Source organism: Homalodisca vitripennis, chromosome 2 (assembly GCF_021130785.1).
Source record: "Homalodisca vitripennis isolate AUS2020 chromosome 2, UT_GWSS_2.1, whole genome shotgun sequence".
NCBI lineage: Eukaryota > Metazoa > Arthropoda > Insecta > Hemiptera > Cicadellidae > Homalodisca > Homalodisca vitripennis.
The window spans coordinates 53,627,266-53,646,167 of record NC_060208.1 but is presented as its reverse complement, the minus strand read 5'-3'; the positions used below and the strand labels follow the sequence as shown (position 1 = coordinate 53,646,167).

The 18,902-nt window shown below is 31.5% G+C and overlaps 1 protein-coding gene across 1 annotated transcript in view; it reads left to right on the top strand.

Moving 5' to 3' along the window:
* Positions 1–1,763: 1,763 nt before the first annotated feature.
* The window catches only part of LOC124353949 (tetratricopeptide repeat protein 39C-like), a 34,769-nt gene continuing 17,630 nt past the window's right edge, over positions 1,764–18,902 (top strand). The window contains exons 1-8 of the mRNA XM_046804032.1: positions 1,764–1,839; positions 2,544–2,737; positions 6,854–6,985; positions 11,631–11,844; positions 12,786–12,972; positions 13,913–14,116; positions 16,354–16,522; positions 18,651–18,737. Coding sequence (XP_046659988.1) covers positions 2,564–2,737; positions 6,854–6,985; positions 11,631–11,844; positions 12,786–12,972; positions 13,913–14,116; positions 16,354–16,522; positions 18,651–18,737 — 1,167 coding nt within the window. The 5' untranslated portion in view covers positions 1,764–1,839; positions 2,544–2,563. The remainder of the gene's footprint in view (positions 1,840–2,543; positions 2,738–6,853; positions 6,986–11,630; positions 11,845–12,785; positions 12,973–13,912; positions 14,117–16,353; positions 16,523–18,650; positions 18,738–18,902) is intronic.

Below are 18,902 nucleotides of genomic sequence, written 5' to 3'. Positions count from 1 at the left end.
ATTCTATCACCGCAACCACATTACCCTTTTGCAACAGACTCAGAACTTCTTCGGGTCAGAATTCTGGGCCCTAGACTTGGTTTTACTTACCGTGATGTTCCTGTTGGTGGTGTGACGTATTTCCTTAATATGCCTCCTCTACATCCGAGGTGCCAACGTGCTGTTCCTATTCAATTTAGTGAATGGCTGCATCAATTGTCCAGAGCTCCAAGATTCCATTTAATTCTCCATCCCGCGAGGAACTAGATCCAGAACAATCTTCCGGAGGCTGTATTCAGGTTGGGTTCAGTTGGTCACAGAGTATTTTTATTCGTATTTACTGCTACACATTTAAGTCATCACTGTTATTATATTTTATTTATTTTTATTTTAAGTATTTGTAGGTAATCCTACCATTTTGTGATTGTTTCTTTTGTAATGACAAATTATTGTGAAAAGGTGTAATCCCTAAAGAATAAACAGATTCCGTAAAGACAAACTGTATGTATAAATTCTCTTTAAATTGTGTTTAAAAGTGTTTACTGCCTGATACACAAATAAGTGAATTCATAGCTCAGTAGATCTGTTTGTATGCTCTAACAGTTCTCACAAAATTTTATCCTGACATAAGTTATGGTATTAATATGTTTCAAATTGGTTTTACTTGGCAAATAAACACAAAGAAGAAGTACACCAAATTAAATAACCACTAGTTTTTAAATTTGCAATAATGCAATAAAATTAGTAAGTATAACAAAGTAATAGTCCTCCTCCGTAGAATAATGGTTATAGTCTCGGCTCTCTAACCGAGAGATCACGGGTTCAAATCCCGGGGAGGTCCAATCAGGCATAGACACGATTCATAGTGTACTTTGTAAATAAATACTTAGACACGATTGATAGTGTACTTTGTAAATAAAAAATACCAGTGTAATAAAATATCAGTGTACATCGAAGCCAGCATAGCTTAAAGCTGAGGCTTAAAAAAGAATAAAGAAAAAAATAAATAACAAAGTAATAAAATTTGTAATCAAAATTTGTATTACAAAGATTCACAATATTATTAAAAGCAATTCTAATCACATTTTTATTGTATTTTCTGAATTCAGACAGCTTTCATAATTTCAGTTCAGACTAAGCAATTACATTCTTATTTTGTGATCTAAGAGCAGACTAAGGAGGATGTATCTCTGCGACCTGAAGACTCCGCTCATAGACTACGGTTTTGTAGTCTATGGCTCCGCCACACTAGCCTCCGAAATTGCGGAAATTTGCGGTTATTAATTGAAAGACCCTGTTAATGTAACCAAGTTCTATGTGAACATGGTAATATTATGACACCACAACTACGTGTATTATAATTCAACTACCAATTAAAATTTGTTTGCTTTATGATAGTCTTGAAGGTATATATAGCTATATATATATATATAGCTATTTCTCAGCACCAATAGTCAATGGTAATAAATATCTTAATTTTAAAACTGGTATCAAATGTATCTTAAATTGTATACTTCGTGTATTAGTACTCTGAAATATGAAGTTATCGGGTTTATTAATTCAAAGTTAAAGTTGCTGTTGATATCCTTTAATTTAACGAGAATTAGGTCAGTTATCTTCTTATTTATTATGCTTAACTAATTTCAACTAAGTATTTACTGGATTAAAGAAAACTAATTTCCTTTTCGTCTTTTGTTATATAGCCACTACTAATGAATATCATATTTTCATCAAGTGTTGTTGGTCATCCTGATATTTAAAATTTGTTTATATTTGAATTCAGAGAGAACGTGATGTCGTCTGCCAAGACTGGAGATCGAACGTCAGCTGTCAGACGAGACCTATGAGTGTGTTAATTTGGTAAGGGCAATTAGTTCAGGATTTAGTGTCTCATTAGTATTACAAGCTTCACTAACGTTTAGTATACAATATTTTTCCATTTGTATTAATTTTACAATCAAATTATATTAAATCAATTTATTTTGCCGTCGTTGGAATCACACCCATTTTGCAATTGACAACCCTATAATAATAACCTTAATCTTATTAGTGAATATAGTAATAAATTATAAAACTAAGACCCCTTTGACAGTCGTTATTGGATGAATATTAAATCTACAGTGTATAAAACCATTCATCATACATACAATTTGACTAGTGTATACTTAATATTTAACCTGCTCAAAACATTACATTTTAACTCAATGAAATCATTAGTCTATTCACAACTTTATGATGAGATTTTAATAAATGGAATAAAAACAATTATATTGTATACTAAAATTATTAACTTTTGTAAAGTTAGAGTTGTGTGTTCAAGCTTTTGTAATTTTGAGTTAGTATTATATCAAAATAACTGTTTTTTTTATCAAAGTAAAACCTATTAGCATATTACAATAAAACAGCACTAAAGACTTAATGAAGTCACAATTGAATTCTGTTTAATGATTTTAGATATGTATGTCTTATATGAAAATTTCTACTTATAATTCAATAAAAATGTATAGTTCATGTGTATTAAAAGATAAATAATGTGATGTGATTAAGCTTGCTGACACTTTCAGAGGATGCCACATTAGTGAAGATGCTTGAAGAGGAAGAATTTCACGATGCTAGGAGTGAGGAGGAGGAATGGGTGCTTGCCAGGAGGGGCATCACACTGGTGTTAAACAATCAGTATGATGAGGCGCAAAAACTGTTCACTGACCGTAAAGATTCCATCCAACTTGCTGCCGGCCATTGCTTTATTGTTTTCATGGTAAACTTGTAGAGCATATTTTCCAACTCTACAGATTGGTCATAATTAAGGGTAGGGTACGATAAGCGGACCCGGTTTTTTATATCGAAATAGGCAAACGATAGTACTTGATCATAACCATCAATATAATCAATCGATAATGATTGAACAATTAACTTAAACAACAGCTGTAAACACTTTCAAATAATACACGTAGGGTAATATTTCAATTTTAGATAAGTAATATTTGATTATTAAAAATGACAGTCAATTAAAAAAAACTACACGGCATTGCTTTGAAAGATGATAAGACATGTTTTTCGTGGCTTCAACATGTTGGACTCGTACCAAAAAACCCATTATGTGAAATTTGTGGGAAAGAAACAACTGTAACTGAGAGAGGAGCAAGTATGGTCGTCTTCAGTTTTCTTAATTTTGGTTATAATACTTTGTTTGATCACTGTAAATATTAAATTTATATTTTAATTTAAAACATACAATTGTTATTGAAGACTATAGAGACTTTTATATCGATTGATAGTCTAGGATTTAAGATGTGAATATTAGGTATCGATGATTACATTCTTCGATATAAAAAACCGGGTCCGCTTATCGTACCCTACCCATAATTAATACAATGCAATCTATGCTTAATAATATTTAGATTTAAATGTTGTGACTATTTAGACACAACTCTGCAATATGTGTGTGAAAATCCTTCTCAAAATTAGTTTTAAAATTGCAGATTAAAAAACAGACATAGTACGATAAATGAACTATGTTTTTTTAATGCTTAGCTTTAATCATCAATACTTAATATATTGAATAACAGAATTATCAATAAATATCAACAAATATAAACAATTAAATAAAAATAATGTGTTTTCAAATTAAAATTAATTTATAATATAACATAATCCTACAAGTATTAACGAAAACATAAACATTAAACAAACAACTAGAATAAGAAATAGGAAAAATTTCACAATATATTAATTATTTAAAAAAACTAGAATAGGAAATAGGAAAGATTTATGGAACCATTTATATATTACAGGATCCTATTTAGCATCATGCCGCCTAAGATTTGCCACCCTCCCTTCCATCTCACGCACATACAGTTAGGCCTATTTATAAACGTAGCAAAAACAATGTTATTTCATAAAATGATCACAATTTAAGGAAAGAAATGAATTCAATCGCTTTTCCTATTTTGGTGAATTGATTTTATGTGAAGTTAGAGGCATCTTTGATTATTATTATATCATTTACATAAATGTAAAACAAAAGCTAAGAAGGGCTAAAGAAATTATTCTACTAGTTTTTGGCTTATTTTGGTTAGTTGGTGCTACTAGCTATCAATCAGTGCCCACTCTTTCTTTAATATTTCAAATACATGAATGTCAAACAAACTTTAAAAATAGTGAAACAAAAGTTAAACAAATGATTCCCCTAATTTTAGGCATATTTTGGGGAAGCAAATTGCATGTGAAGTTAAAGGCTCCCCCTTGTTTTTATTATATCTCAATGGATTACAAAGAAATGCTAAAAATAGCTAAACTAACGAGTCCAGTAATTTCTGGTGAATGGGCGTCCAATTACTATCTAGCAGCATCCTTTTTTGTATATTTTGCACATTATGAGTGCCAAACATATACTAAAAATATCCAAAAAAAATTGCAGTTTGTTTCAAAGTAATTTTTTATTAAATAGGGTGCTTGCAGCACAATATAACTAGATGAGTGTCAGATGCACGTACTGTAAGCACCAAGTATTGGAACAATGGGTATGCACATGTGTAGTACAGACTCAGAGTTTATGTATTTGCAGACACTGCCGAGCCTTTTACTACCATGTTGTTGTGTCCTGCTTAGGCCCTGCTGTAGTACTTTAGCAGATAACGAATGAAGGTTTGCTATGCTCAATAAGACGGTCACCACTAATACAAAGTTGCCACTCTAGGCATGGGCCTAGTCAGCTTTATTAGAAATATGAAACTGGTATGTTTCCTCCTAGACAGCTATGCCAAAGTTTATTTCTTTGTAATTGTCATTTTTATTTAAATGATAACACATCAAATGTCATGTTTACAAATGAAAATCTGTTCGCAATTAATGCAGATGATTAACTGTTCTAATTCATCAGTATTAGTTGATTATATAGCAATGGTTGTAATTAAGCAATATTGTTTGTTAATATAAATATAAATTGGCTTCACTTATCGCACTACATCCTAAAAACTAACTTTAATTATATTTTATCATATACCCACATAAGTTATAATAACTTTTACAAATGTAAATAATTGTGTATCTAATGCTCTACTGGTGGGCACACCCAACTAAAACAACCTTATGTCGACTATGAAGATCTTTATATGACATGGCTGTACGTCTACCATGATATGTCTGCATACAGACACGGGTAGATTTAGACAAGCTAGGTAGTTCATTGCAAGTAGTCCTGATTCACTTCAATGAACTCTTGACCTGAAATTTAGCTTTGAAGTTCAGATTTAAGTATTTCAAAAAATTTGAGATTGCTGGTTGAATTATACGGATGTTGGGAATTTTTTACTGGTATTAGAACAATTTTTAAATGCTAATATTTAGACATTTATTAAAACTCAATTAAACTAAATATATATAATATTTTAAATAGGCATAACAATATTTTTATTCAATTTTTATTGGCAATCAGTTTTACCAAAAGTTTTACAGTTTTACCAAAAGCTTAAATATTGTTAGTTACTATGTGTACCACCGTAAAAGAGACTTTCATATTCTGAAAATACATAATTCTTAGATGTCATTGTTGACAATAAACTGAACTATAGAGTTTATATTTATGAAACATAAAAACAATTATCAGATCTCGCTTTGTAATTCTGATTATTTTTTATGCCAATACTTAAATTGTGGTATATTCTGCTTATAACTATTTTATTTGAATTTTGAACTTATTACTGTCTGCCATTCATATTAAAAGTAGAGAATGTAATAAAGGTAAAGGCACATTATCAAAACTGTTTAAACTCTTAGACCTAAAGAATCATGCATTTTTGAATGTTGAGTGAAGCTTTAGTTCTGATGTCAATATAATGCAAAGAGTTCGTTTTGATTCTTCATCACATGCTTTTTTTTATCTCTTCAGATGAACATGACCCCAGATTTCAGGAGTCAAGTCTTGACAGTGTCAGATTTCAGATACTACACCAATATGGATGTGAACTGGATCTTAACTCAACATTCACATTGAATCAACCCTTCGCACCATACCTATATTATGATTAGAATTATACATGTTAACGTACAAAGAGAAAAAGATTTTCTTCCCTTAAATTTACATTGATATACTCGTAGTATTAAATTTTCAAAACTCTTTGTCAAGACAGCTATTAAGCATTCTTATCACATCAGAAATATAAACAATTTATAATACTGCAGTTTATAAAATAGTTCTCATGATTTGGCTCAAGACTTTTCAATCATCTTTCAACCAAAATCAAAAACAAAAATTAAAGCTTGCATTGTTTGAATTTATAATGATAATTGTTTATATATATATATATACAAAACCAAAAGCCCCATGCTACACTGGAATGTTTCCTAAAGAACAAACTTTTGAAAATTTTTTGAAATAAACATATACTTTGAAAATATTACTGTAGTTACATTTTTGAAATTAAATGAGTGATTCAAAATGCTAAGGTGTACCTTGTTTTTAAATTCAAACTGATATATAGAAAGCCTGAGTGCAGGTAAAGGTAGGGTAAAAATTTATCTTTTCTGAAACTTAATACATTATTGTATTTTATACTCAAAATAGATGCAGTTTTCCGCTGCTTATAAAAAAGTTGTAAAACTGTTATATACTTATTTACCAGTTATACTTATTTAGAAGATAGTTTGAGTATAAAATTTGGATTCAATAATATAAAAACACCAATAATGTGAGGTTCAAGGGGAAAGATTATAATAAATGTTTGCCACTGCGGTGCTTTTTTCACTTATCATAAGCAAAATAATACTGAAATTTTATTTATAGGACCTTAATTATACATAAAATTCATGTTTTAAAAATAATCTGAATGTAATTACCAAAGAGATAAAGTGTTTAAAATTGAACATGATGCAGAATGCGCTGATGTCATTTGAAGAAGAGATGTTGACTGAGGCACAGACAGTGTTGAGGAACGTGGAGCGGAGATGTGCACAGGACATCGGTTGGCTAAAGTCTATGAGGAACAAGGTGTTTGGCTCTTTTAAGGTGAGAAATGCTGAATTTCAAGCTAATACAATCAAATCAATCATTTTATTTTCATAACACTTTCACACAGAAACTGCAATGGTAGTAAACAAGACTTAGAAAAGTATACTAACATGACTTATTTGTGACATACCGGTTCCCAATGTGGACAAGCATCTCGAATTTTTTATTTACAATCTCAATCCATTGGCCCGACATTAGCTATCTGTGACGGGTCAGGAGTACTTTCTTTTGAGATGACACACCCTATCAGTCTATTTTTTTTTAGTTCAGTTTTTGCAAGGAGGCCTACTGTAAAGCACATAACATGTATAACTTTGGAATATTGTGGAAAAACCACAAATGGTACACGAAATGCTAAATTTGTTACTATGGTACGATTATTTTAAAAACTTTACAAAAAATATAATTATTACACCAAATGTTTCCAAAATATACAAAAATTTAGATAATTATATTAACAATAAACCAATAAATAAATTAATAACCAATTTCTTTGTTTTTTTATATTTTAAAAGTGGTGAAATATACCTAAATTTGTTACTACGGGTATGATCAAATTTTCAAAAATTAAAATTAAAAGGAAATATTGATATTGAAATATTTTATTGGTTACATTAATTTTATAGTAAGTAAATACTAAACTTGAACTTTTGCTCAAATATTGGCTTAGTTTGGGGTTCCAGAAAGCATAAAGTGAAACTTAGAGTGAAATCATTGCCAAGGCCTAAAAGTTGTTTGAATCTGACTGGTCAACAAGTTCTCTAATGTCAAAAATCAGCAACATTTTAGGACATTATTAAAACGAGACCTTAAAAAAAGCAGTAAGAAGCTATAAACCAACATAATAAACCATACCCATGATATATCATTGATATCGTAGCTCACAAACATTTTCACTGCACTGCACAATAGCCTAGATTGACCTAGGCGTACTAATTACAATATATCACTTATAAAATCATGAAATTACTAACAAAAACACTGCATATTGATTTAAAACATAATAAACTCATTTATAAGTAATTAACACTATCTCACAAAATAAATACCTTTTGTGAATAATTCTAAAGACCAAAACAGACAACACCTGTTATAAAACGGCTAGATGAAAACGATCGTTCTGGAACGTTCATGAAATCACTGTAAAATTACTGTTGGTAAAACAGCAAAACAAATTTCAACATTGAAATCAATAATTCTTTCTGTTTGAAGTAGTATATAAATAGTTGTAGTACTGTTGACTTATGTACTGTATAAACTGTCAAAACGGGTGCGTGTCAGATCGACATCATAATGTCCATTGCCACTTGAGTGAGAATCAAAGAATTTTATCACCAGTTCCAGGGTTAAATCAGATGTAGCAAATCAGATGATGTCCAGTTTTTTGTTTTATTAAGCGGCCTACTATGTTTGGAAAAAAATATATATATATATATATATATATATATATATATATATATATATATATTATAATTAATAATATAAAGTATTACAGTACACAAAACAACCAAACTTGTCTTGGACATTTGAGCTATTAATATAACACCAACTTTCTTTTAATATAATTTCTAAAAGTAGTTTATCATTATCTAAATAATTCTTTTTGTAAAAAAATACATTTTTATTATCATTAGAAGACACGTCTGCATCATTTTCAAGAAGTTGAGCATCATATAGTCTGACAAATTTGTAAGTACAGATTTAAAGTTAGATTTTTCTTGGGTATGTTGCTGAGGACATTATCAATAAACATCTCAGTTCCAAGACTTCAAACTTGTTGGGAAAATATATCATACATCTGGTTCCATGATAATATATTTAGATTTCTAGTTTATTTAGTACAGTGCAAGACATTTATATTAAATTCATCACCAGTTTTCATTATGCTATTACATTAATTTATTCATTATTCTTCATATTGAAATGTTAAAATTTTTCTAACATTTTAAATGTATTGGAACTGGGTTAATAGTATACTACTATTAAAATTAATTTATGAGAACCAAATAAAAATTTTGAAACACAGAAGTCAAGAATCTGATCATTAAACAAATCATCAGCGTCAGGTAGAACCAGCTACTCACAACTTAGCAAAAATCATGACCCCTCTCTTATAACCATATTTTGTGTAAGAATAAAATTATTGTTTTAATCACTTAAACATATAAAAAAAATACATATAAACATACATCTCTTTAAATCAGTTAATTTTTAGCTAAAGACTACCATTTGTTTTGAATGAATAAATTGTTAAAAACATTGGGACCAATAAAATAAAAGTTTAACCCCAAGAAAATTAGATTCAATAAATCCAATGGGTATTTTTATGAATAGAAAAAAAACATGATATAGTTTGATTGTAATTTGATCCAGGAATTTTGGTTTCCTGTGTCTTGTGGTCTACCATATGAGCTATCTATCATCTATGTTGATACGTTGTTTGATTAGATTATCTCTGGCTCTATTACTACATACAGATAATAGTTCTGAATGCACTGAAAATCCAAATAACATGCCTTATCTTAGTCCTATGTTTTGAAAACAAATTTTTCAAAATCAGCAGATGTTTGTTTACAACTCTAATGTCATAACTTTGTCATTGTCGAAATACTTTTTGTAGAAGATTGTATTAACCCTTGAAGTGGCATACAAAACTGTAAAGGCACAGTGTTTTAGGATAAATTTTAATGTATTTTTGTAAATCTTATTCTAACTACAACCTATGCCCTCTATATAACATGTTATACATACTTTTTCTCATAAATGAATATGAAAACATGATTTGTTTTTTTAATCCCAAATTTTATTTTATGTCTAATTTGGAGGATGTGAAAGAACAATTCTAAAATATACATTTGACCCCAAATTTTATGCTGTGTTCAGAAATGTATAATTTTTATGACTAACATTACTTATTGTAATGAAAATTTGTGTGTAAATACAAGATTATGCCAAAATTAACCCCTTGACACAGTAACTTTCATGATTCAATTTTTTTTTATTTAGTGAAGACAAAAAAACAAAACAGGTATTTTGGGTTTGCTAGTGCACTTATACAAAAATACACTGATCCCGGCAACTTCCATTCAAGCCAACCACCATTTATTTAACACGAGCCTTCCCCCCAGCTGTATCACAGACCAGTGACTTTAATACAAGTGTATATCAGATTGCAAAAATTCCTAATGTTAGGTGCAGGAATCAAACTACAGGTGACTACAAGACCAACTCTCCCACGTCCGAGAGTAGCGCCATAGACCACGCAACTATCCTGACTTGTTCTTGCATGTGCAGATAGCTCACTATACCATAACTTCGTCAATAATTTCATTATACCAATACAGGGATCGGATAATATTTACTGCTTCAAAAATTACGTAATACAGTAGTCCTGCTAATCCGAACTAATTGGGGCTGAATACAGTTCGGATTCGTGGGAATTTGGAATAGATAGATTTAATTAATAATATCAACATATCAGTGTTTATCAGATCATGAACAAGTGAAGGTCGGAAGGTAGGGGTAGTGACCTTTGGTGACTCATACGTTCATCCTTCAACACCTACCTATCTCTCCCTCTCTCACATTCCAAACACATGATTCATTATTCGTATTTACGTTAGTATTGTTTGATGAACTGTGTAGGCTTATAACAAGTTTATTGTAAAGATTTGTTCCCTGAGGGTTCAGTTACTTTACTGAGTGACTGTGTTTTTTTTACTTATGTTCTTAGTCCTTGATGTCAACTGTTAAACATTAAATATGGCAAGTAAATGAAGTCGTTCTTCGTGTACTATACAACAAAAAACTTGGAAGTGTTAAAAAGACTGAAAAAAGGAGAAAGTGCTACTAAATTATCCGTCAAATATGGTGTCGGGGAAGCAAAGATTAGTGACTGGAAAAAGAATTGTGTTAAAATTGAGCAGTTTTGTTCTGCTACGAGTGAAAAAACTCTTGAAAAATAGCAATTTACAACTGTGTCTTCTTATGAAAAACTTGATGAGTCTTTATTCTTGTAGTTCACTCAACAGAGACAGAAAGGAATAAATGTTGGTCCTTTGGTAAAAGAAAAGGTGTTTCAACTAAAGAACATTATGGATGGTGATCCTTCATTTACAGCTAGCTGTGGTTTTTTGGATTGTTGGAAGAAAAAGTACGAAATTAAACAGCTCACGATTCCTGGGGAGAAGCTGTCAGCTGACAACAAAACAGCTGCAAATTATCTAAAGGAATATAAGGCGCTTACTCCTTCTCAAAATTGCTTGCCGCAGCAAGTTTATAACGTGGATGAAACTGGACTGAATTTAAAGGCTCTGTCTATCAAAAGTCTTGCTCCTCAAGAGGAGAAATCTGCCCCTGATTTTAAAATAGACAAACAATGTCTAAATGTGTTAGCTTGAAGCAACGCCTCGGCAATAAACAAACTTTCGCTTATGGTAGTAGGCAAATCGGCGAAACCATGAGTATGCTCATTTAATTAGTAATCACACAGATATTTTTCATGTTTTAGAACTTAATTTTTTGGTTTTGTACTTCAGGTTTTTTTTTTCAAAACAGTACATTGTGTGATAATTTTTGTAACTGTTTTCACTAGCCATCCAGTTGAACACAAACTCTACCTATTGTTTCTGTGTTTGAACAGGAGAAAAGTGGGGAGGCTGGCAGGTTGGAACAGCAAGTGATCCTGGCTGACACGCAAGTGTGTCTGGCGTTGCTCACCTTCCTGCAGCAGGACATGAGTGGCTGTGTACGTGGGGGCTGGCTACTGCGCAAGGCCTGGCGTGTCTACCAGCACACATACAATCAGATACTGACCCTCTATCGTCAGACTTTTGGCTCAGAACTCACTGTTCCAGGTTAGATTCACAATTAATGTGTCTAATTTTATCATTAGTACTATTGACTAGGTTTCATTCTCATGCAAAAACAATTTTACTAGTGGCATTCAAAATTTATTTTGGGATTATCCTAATATAAAATATTATTTTGGTAAAATTTATCATGCACATATGGACTGCTAATATACCAGATAACTTATTTTTCTTAAAATTTGTTTTTTGCTCTTTAGCAACATTTTTTTATTACAAAAAACTGTTTATTTAAGAACTTTTTAAACTTTAAAAATTGCAAATGTCTGATTACATTATTTTACCTTCACAAAATCTGTATCATAAAAAATAAATTTCTTTTTGAAGAATTCCTTTTTCTCCTTTTGCTATAATATGTCAGTTGATAATTTCAATTAAACCCCAATGTATGTGTGTATGTATGTAAGCTTAAATTATTGTCGATTTTTTATGCGATCCTGTTCAGTTTGTGTCTGTTTAATATAAATATATAACCAAATGGATTTTAATATTTACCACACAGATTACTGTATATAATAATAATTATTTTTTCATTTTAAAATGTAATTGTGATGATGCACCAACTTATTATTTTATGCCATCTGTATACGGGTGTTATGTGCAATAAATCATTTGAATTTGAATTTAAACAACTTCCACATATGGGAATTGTGTCAAAATTATTAAATTACCTATATAGGTACAAAGATGTTTTTCACTTAAAAATCGGAAATATAAAAAAATCTTGTAACTTTCAAACAAGAGATATAACATAAGAAATTAAAGATTATAGTTCATCTTGAATAGCAGCTTTTAAATGGTGCCAGTAAAGTGACTAAAACCTCAAGATAAAATATATTTTGGATACTTAAACAGTTTCTTTTGTAGTTTGAAAAGAATATAAGACAAATCTGTAAGAAGTGTCCATTAAAATAGCATGATGTTTGCAGGGTCGGACTTTGCCTCATGGCGTGTGGTGACCCAGGGCCCTGGGATGGTGGAATCACCTAGTTGTGACTGGTCAGCCCCCACTTCCCCCCACACTACTCCTCTCTCTCCCTCCACTCCTTCCGGTTACCTCAATGGCTACAAGAGCTCCTTTGCCAGTCTCCTCAACGCTTTCAGCCCAGCACCTCAGTGGGTACCTCAGTAGTTGTACAAACCAATGCATGCTCCTATAGTATACAAATCAAAGGCGTTATCTGATTTTAGAGAGGAAGTGATAAGGCTAATTTTTTTACCAGTGGGCTTGTTTACTTAATTAGTGCCCTAAAAAGCTATTTCCAATTCTTTTTTGTTTGTTTTTTTTGTTCTGCATATTGTTTTTCTGCCATACTAAACCTTAGTAAAGTGGGATAATTGATAATAAATTATATTGTAGTTTGATGTATTAGGTTGCTGTATAAAATATTAATTGGTATGGTATTTCAAAAGTGCTAGATCAGTAGTGTAATCCAGATAAGAAATACAAAGTTAATATCTAACTTTTATTCCAGATTGCATTAGTGACAAATTAAAAACATCTAATATTATTTAAACAACATTATAAAACCAACCTTGATGAACAAAGTTCTGAATGTTTTCTCATACGGTACTCCAAACTGGTGGGCTTGTTTGACTTTGTGATATGGCATTTTAAAAGTGGCTTAAGAAAAAACAGAGAAATGTAGTCTAAAAGGGATTTATTTATTTATATTTTTGATCGACGAAACTAGCCAGACTCAGGTGTGGTGTTGGAAATTTTATTAATTTGATCCAGAAATGCTCCTACACGCGCAAAAAAAAGATATAAAGGTCTAATTAAAATTTGAAATTCTACTTGTGTTTGAAAAATTTCATAGGAATCCATCATATTACATCATAAGTGTTTTTACTAAGTATTATAAGGACTTAGATTTTGAAAATTGTGTGTTAAGCCACGGGTAACAGCTAGTAAAGAATAATAAAGCTAATTTTTCATAACTATATATATATATATATATATATATATACATTATTGATTATCATGTGAGGGCTACTTTGGATATGCCAAAGCCTTTATGTCAGCCTTGTATAAAGTGAAATTGTGTTCCTGCAGGAATGAAATGGAGCCAGAAGAGATCTCAAGGTTGATGTCTGCTGTTAGTTTTGGCTATGGGGTTTTCCAGCTGTGTGTATCACTACTGCCTCCTTCACTACTCAAACTGATCCAGCTGTTGGGGTTTGGGGCGGACCGAGCGGCAGGGCTCGAGGCCCTCACCTTCTCCCGACGAGGCTGCGACATGCGGGCTCCCCTCGCCACGTGAGTCCACTGATTCAAGATCTTTACCATTTTATTCAAGATTGTGAATTAAAACACAAGTTTGAATATGTTTAACTCTTTTAACTCAAAAAAATAGACAGTGCCTAATAGCTGTTCTTTTGAGTGATACCTATCACTTTTGTTTTAAGAATTATATTTCCCAAATACAAAATTGGTGAACAAGTGACCTTAGGCTTGATACAACAGTCCAGTTTGCCACTGGTAAAAAATTACGAAAGGCATGTCAGTCTTTGTCACTCAGACAGTTAATCCAAGTTTTGATTGACCTGGCCGATTTTAGTCATGGTTCAGTTCAATAAATTGAAATTATCTTTATGAATAAGACTGTAAATATAAGTTAGTTTAGATCTACAGTATAAACATTTAAAATTTGCAAGTTATTTCTTAATAACATAGAGCATTAAATGCTTTATTTAAATTCAGGAAAATGTTTTGTACTCATGCCTCCTTATTCCGTTTTATGAGCTTCTTTATACCGTACATGCCTGCGGATCATAGAGATGCGCAAAATGAGAAAAAAGAAAACCCTTCTCCTGTAAAAGAAATGAAAATAAAAGATATTTCAATAGGAATTTGAGGATTCATTTATTAGCTGGTAGTAATTGCAGATTACATCTACTGTTTAGATGGCAAAATTTTTCCTGAAGATGGGATAAGGTCTGATTAGTTTGTACTTTATTTATAAATTTTAATACAGAGATTGGGATCACATTAGTCAAATTCATATAGCCTAATTAATATTAAACTCAAAGTAAGTATAGGAACTTGTACTCATATTATCTCTTTTAGTAAAGTTCAGAGTAAGTCTATGACTGTGTTCAGTCAACCAGGATATCAGTGTGCATTTCACCGCTTCATTTGTCAGTAGCTGAAATCATTGTGAGGTGTTTGTAGAATTTACATCCATTGAGTGTTGATTGTTTACAAAGAAAGAGTTATTATATCATAAAGTCAGTCCTACCTTTATCTTGCCTACAGTTGTCGTAGATGTTTCTCTGACGTCATGACTGCGTGTTCTTGATACTTATGGTAGTTCTAATCCATGTACGTTTACTACATATTCCAGCAATATCAATCACAGTTATAATTTTAATTAATTTAAAAATTTTATCTGCAGATGACTTGCATATTTTAATTTAAAACGGATCTTACGCTAGACTTACTATGATGAGAACTAAGTTTAGTTCGTGTGCTACTATCCCCAAACTAATACTAAAGACTTTGACTATATCTCAAGTAATCTGACAGAACATAATACAGCACTTTTTGCTGCATCTAGTATATCCAAGCATAGACAAGAATTTTTACCATAGAAAGTTTAGTTTATAATGGGAGAAGTAGGCCGAAACATTCTGTTGATTTCAATTTTTATTCTCGACTTCCCACCTTAATTTTTATTTTCACCAATCCACAAAACTATCTTAATAAAAAAACCATCAGTTACATAACAATACACATTTTAATTTTTGTATAGGGTTTTCTAACCTGTAATTTGGTTTCTCACGACAGTCATGCTTGACGAACTGGCAGGTCTGCCACGGGTTCACTTGACTGTCCTGCTACAGTATATACCACAAGTCTGTGACATTTAGTCTGTGCTAGGTAAATATTTCGTGTTCTCACTAGGAAGAGGATACATAATCACGATTTTTTTAACACCTTTTTCATTTAACTGTTTATTCTTTAAATCAGCTGATCATTTCAACATTCCATTTTTTATTACCAACCGTTTGCAATTACATTGTGTTTTACAATATATTTAGTTACATTTTATACCTTAAAATAGAATGGCGATGGTCAGTTTTAAAAGTACAGGTTCTATTCTAAATATTATTTTACTATACAACATGTGCAAAATAGTTTGTCACAAATATTGCAGTAGAATGTTTTTAGTAGGCTTAATATAAATATGAAACACTTTTTGTTACTTGTATAATGGGAACAATTTACTATTGAGTTCAGAGTTCCTACTATTTTGGAATTACGCTCCTCTGAGCAGTTGTTCCAGCTGAGTAATCAGCGTAAAAACGATACAAATCAATAAAAACGATGAAAAGTGTAAAATTTCCATTATTATACAAGTAATGCGAAGAGTAGTTAGCTAATTTTGGACTGTATTTTAAAAAGTAGGCTGGTAAAAATGGGAACTTGCAGGCTTACGAAATAACCCACATTGAAAGATCATTAATAAGTTTTCATTTATGTCAATGTTGCAGCCTAGCTCTGCTGTGGTACCATACTATAGTTCGCCCTTTCTTTGCGCTCGATGGTTCAAACGTCCAAGCTGGTATAGACACTGCCTCACAGCTGATACGTGAGAGTCAACCGGAGTTCACCAACTCTGCTCTCTTCCTGTTCTTTACTGGCAGAATACACAGGCTAAAGGTCAGAACATAAAGTTTAAATTGTGGTTAGGTACTCATAAGAATCATAAAGATTTAGTAGTAGATTTATTATTTATTTATTTAAATCCAAATTTCCACTACAAGTGGAAAATGTTTTTTTTATAGTGAGACAAAATCAATTTACAGTAACCTTGCACTAATAAGTACTAATAGGGGTCTAAAGTTTCTCAAATGTTTTGTAGAAAACTATAACTTCAACTGCAAATATAGTTTAGCAGGAGCATCATAGGCAACCATTTTAATCAGTATTCCAAGTATTCTTGATTTGCGTTGGAAGAAATTTTATTACCATAACCAACTCCAAATCTTATAAAATTAAAACCTGAACCCTGAAATTACACCACAGATTTGTTTAGTTTAGAGCACATATGATGTAACATGAATGCAAATGTCACGTTGTTATACCTTGAGGCCAGTGGAACATAGCTTTGTAACCCATAACGTAACATGAATGTCTATGCAAAACTTCAATACATTTGTTTCGCTATTTTTTAAGAATTAATTTGTTTATCATTTTAAATCGTAGTCAGACAGATCTCAGTGATAGAATAATAATTTCTTGTGAGGAATTTTCCAACTTTGAAAGAAAATTCCAGAATATTAGTTTTATTACATGGTTGACTAAGCCTACAAAGGACTGGGTAGTTCTAAAGGTTATAGGTAAAACATTAATAAAATTAAAAGAACTATGGGTAGGTTGGGATATGAATGTTTTTGTTTTTAGGTTCTTGATTCACTTCATACAAATACACTGTGAATCAAGTTCACTACCAACTGAAACTGTAATCACTGTTACAACCTAAAGGGAAATGTGGGAGGGGACAGAAGCAGGCCAACTGCCCCAGCACTGCACCTAACCGTCCAGTCTTTGGCGAATCTTCAGGTGCACAATCCCCTCAGGTTCTCTGCTCCCCTTCAGAACAATGGTACGCTCCTAGCAAACATAATGTACTAAGTTCCAGGCTTACAACAAATTAATTCCTAAGTGGTGATTAAATTCTTGTGTAAAGAGGTTTTTATTCCTGGAAAATTGCCAGCATATTCTATCTATTTTCCAAATTGAAATCTGATCTTCGTGGGAAGAGATTTAACATAGATGAAGACGTCCAAGCAGTTGTGGAATAAGGAGAAGATTGCAGTGAACAAACAGTTAGCAGATAAGGAGAAAAAATATTTTTCTAGATATGGAAGTATTACCTAAACATCACCTGAAATGTGTAAAACTTAAAGGAGAATGTATTGAAAACAATAGACTTATTTTTTAACTTACAGACCGTACCCTATACTTTAGAACAAAGTTTTGGAAAATTTCAACTCTGGACATAAAAAAAGAACTGGGTCAGAATACATTTAAAAAATAACTAAATATTTTTCTATTGAATAATCTGTATTATTCCCTCAATAAGTTTTAGGTCGGTTTATTGAGACTAAGAACTTTATATTTTGTAATGTAATGATCTTTATTAATATAATGCTATTTGTACATGATGTGTGCAGAGTAAACAAAGAAATATTGACTTTAACAGTCTTTTTAAGAAGGTCATTACTACCTGTTAGTAATGTGTATGTGTGTATTCACATTTTTAAAATTTTCCATTTTATGTACATTATTTTTACCCTTTGCAATTATTACAGGATTCATTAATTTCTGTAGATAACGTGTATTGATTATTGTAATTGCCATTCATTCATCAGGTTATATTGACAGATATCAACACAACCATACCTTACCATCTCCTCTTATATTTTCTGGTGTTAACTCCCATACTTCTTCTGTCATTTACTTGACCTATTGATCTTTTCTCCAAACTCCTGACTCTATCTTCTTGATCTACCTTGGTCATCCTCCCTCTGTCTTATCATAACATCTTCTTTCAAAAATGCTACTTCTCAATCCATTCTCATCACTTTCTTTGTTGTCTTATAGTTAATAATTCATGTAATCTAATTTTTATTTTCTGATTCCCTACTCCGTCTCTTGCTTCCATTGTGCTTCCCTGGAGTTTCATATCACTTGTTGCATTGACATAGTTTCTTTAGCTTTCATGGTGAAAGTCTCTTTTCCATGTAATTACGTCAGTCTTAAATATAAATGTTGTTTTATGCAGAGTGAAGTTCCTGCAGCGTTGGAAGCATATTTGTCCGCCGTTGAAAAATCACCACAGCGAGAAGTTCAACTTTTGTGCCTACACGAGGTTAGTTGGTTTTAAAAAAAGATCTATTAAAAATATTTTACATCATTAAAAGAAAAATCATAGTAAATGCCGCAGTGATAAACACAGCCTGATGCTATTTTGTTTACAGCAGAACAAGACAGCAGAACATTAGGTTCTGCCAAATGTGACATTTGTTCAGTTATA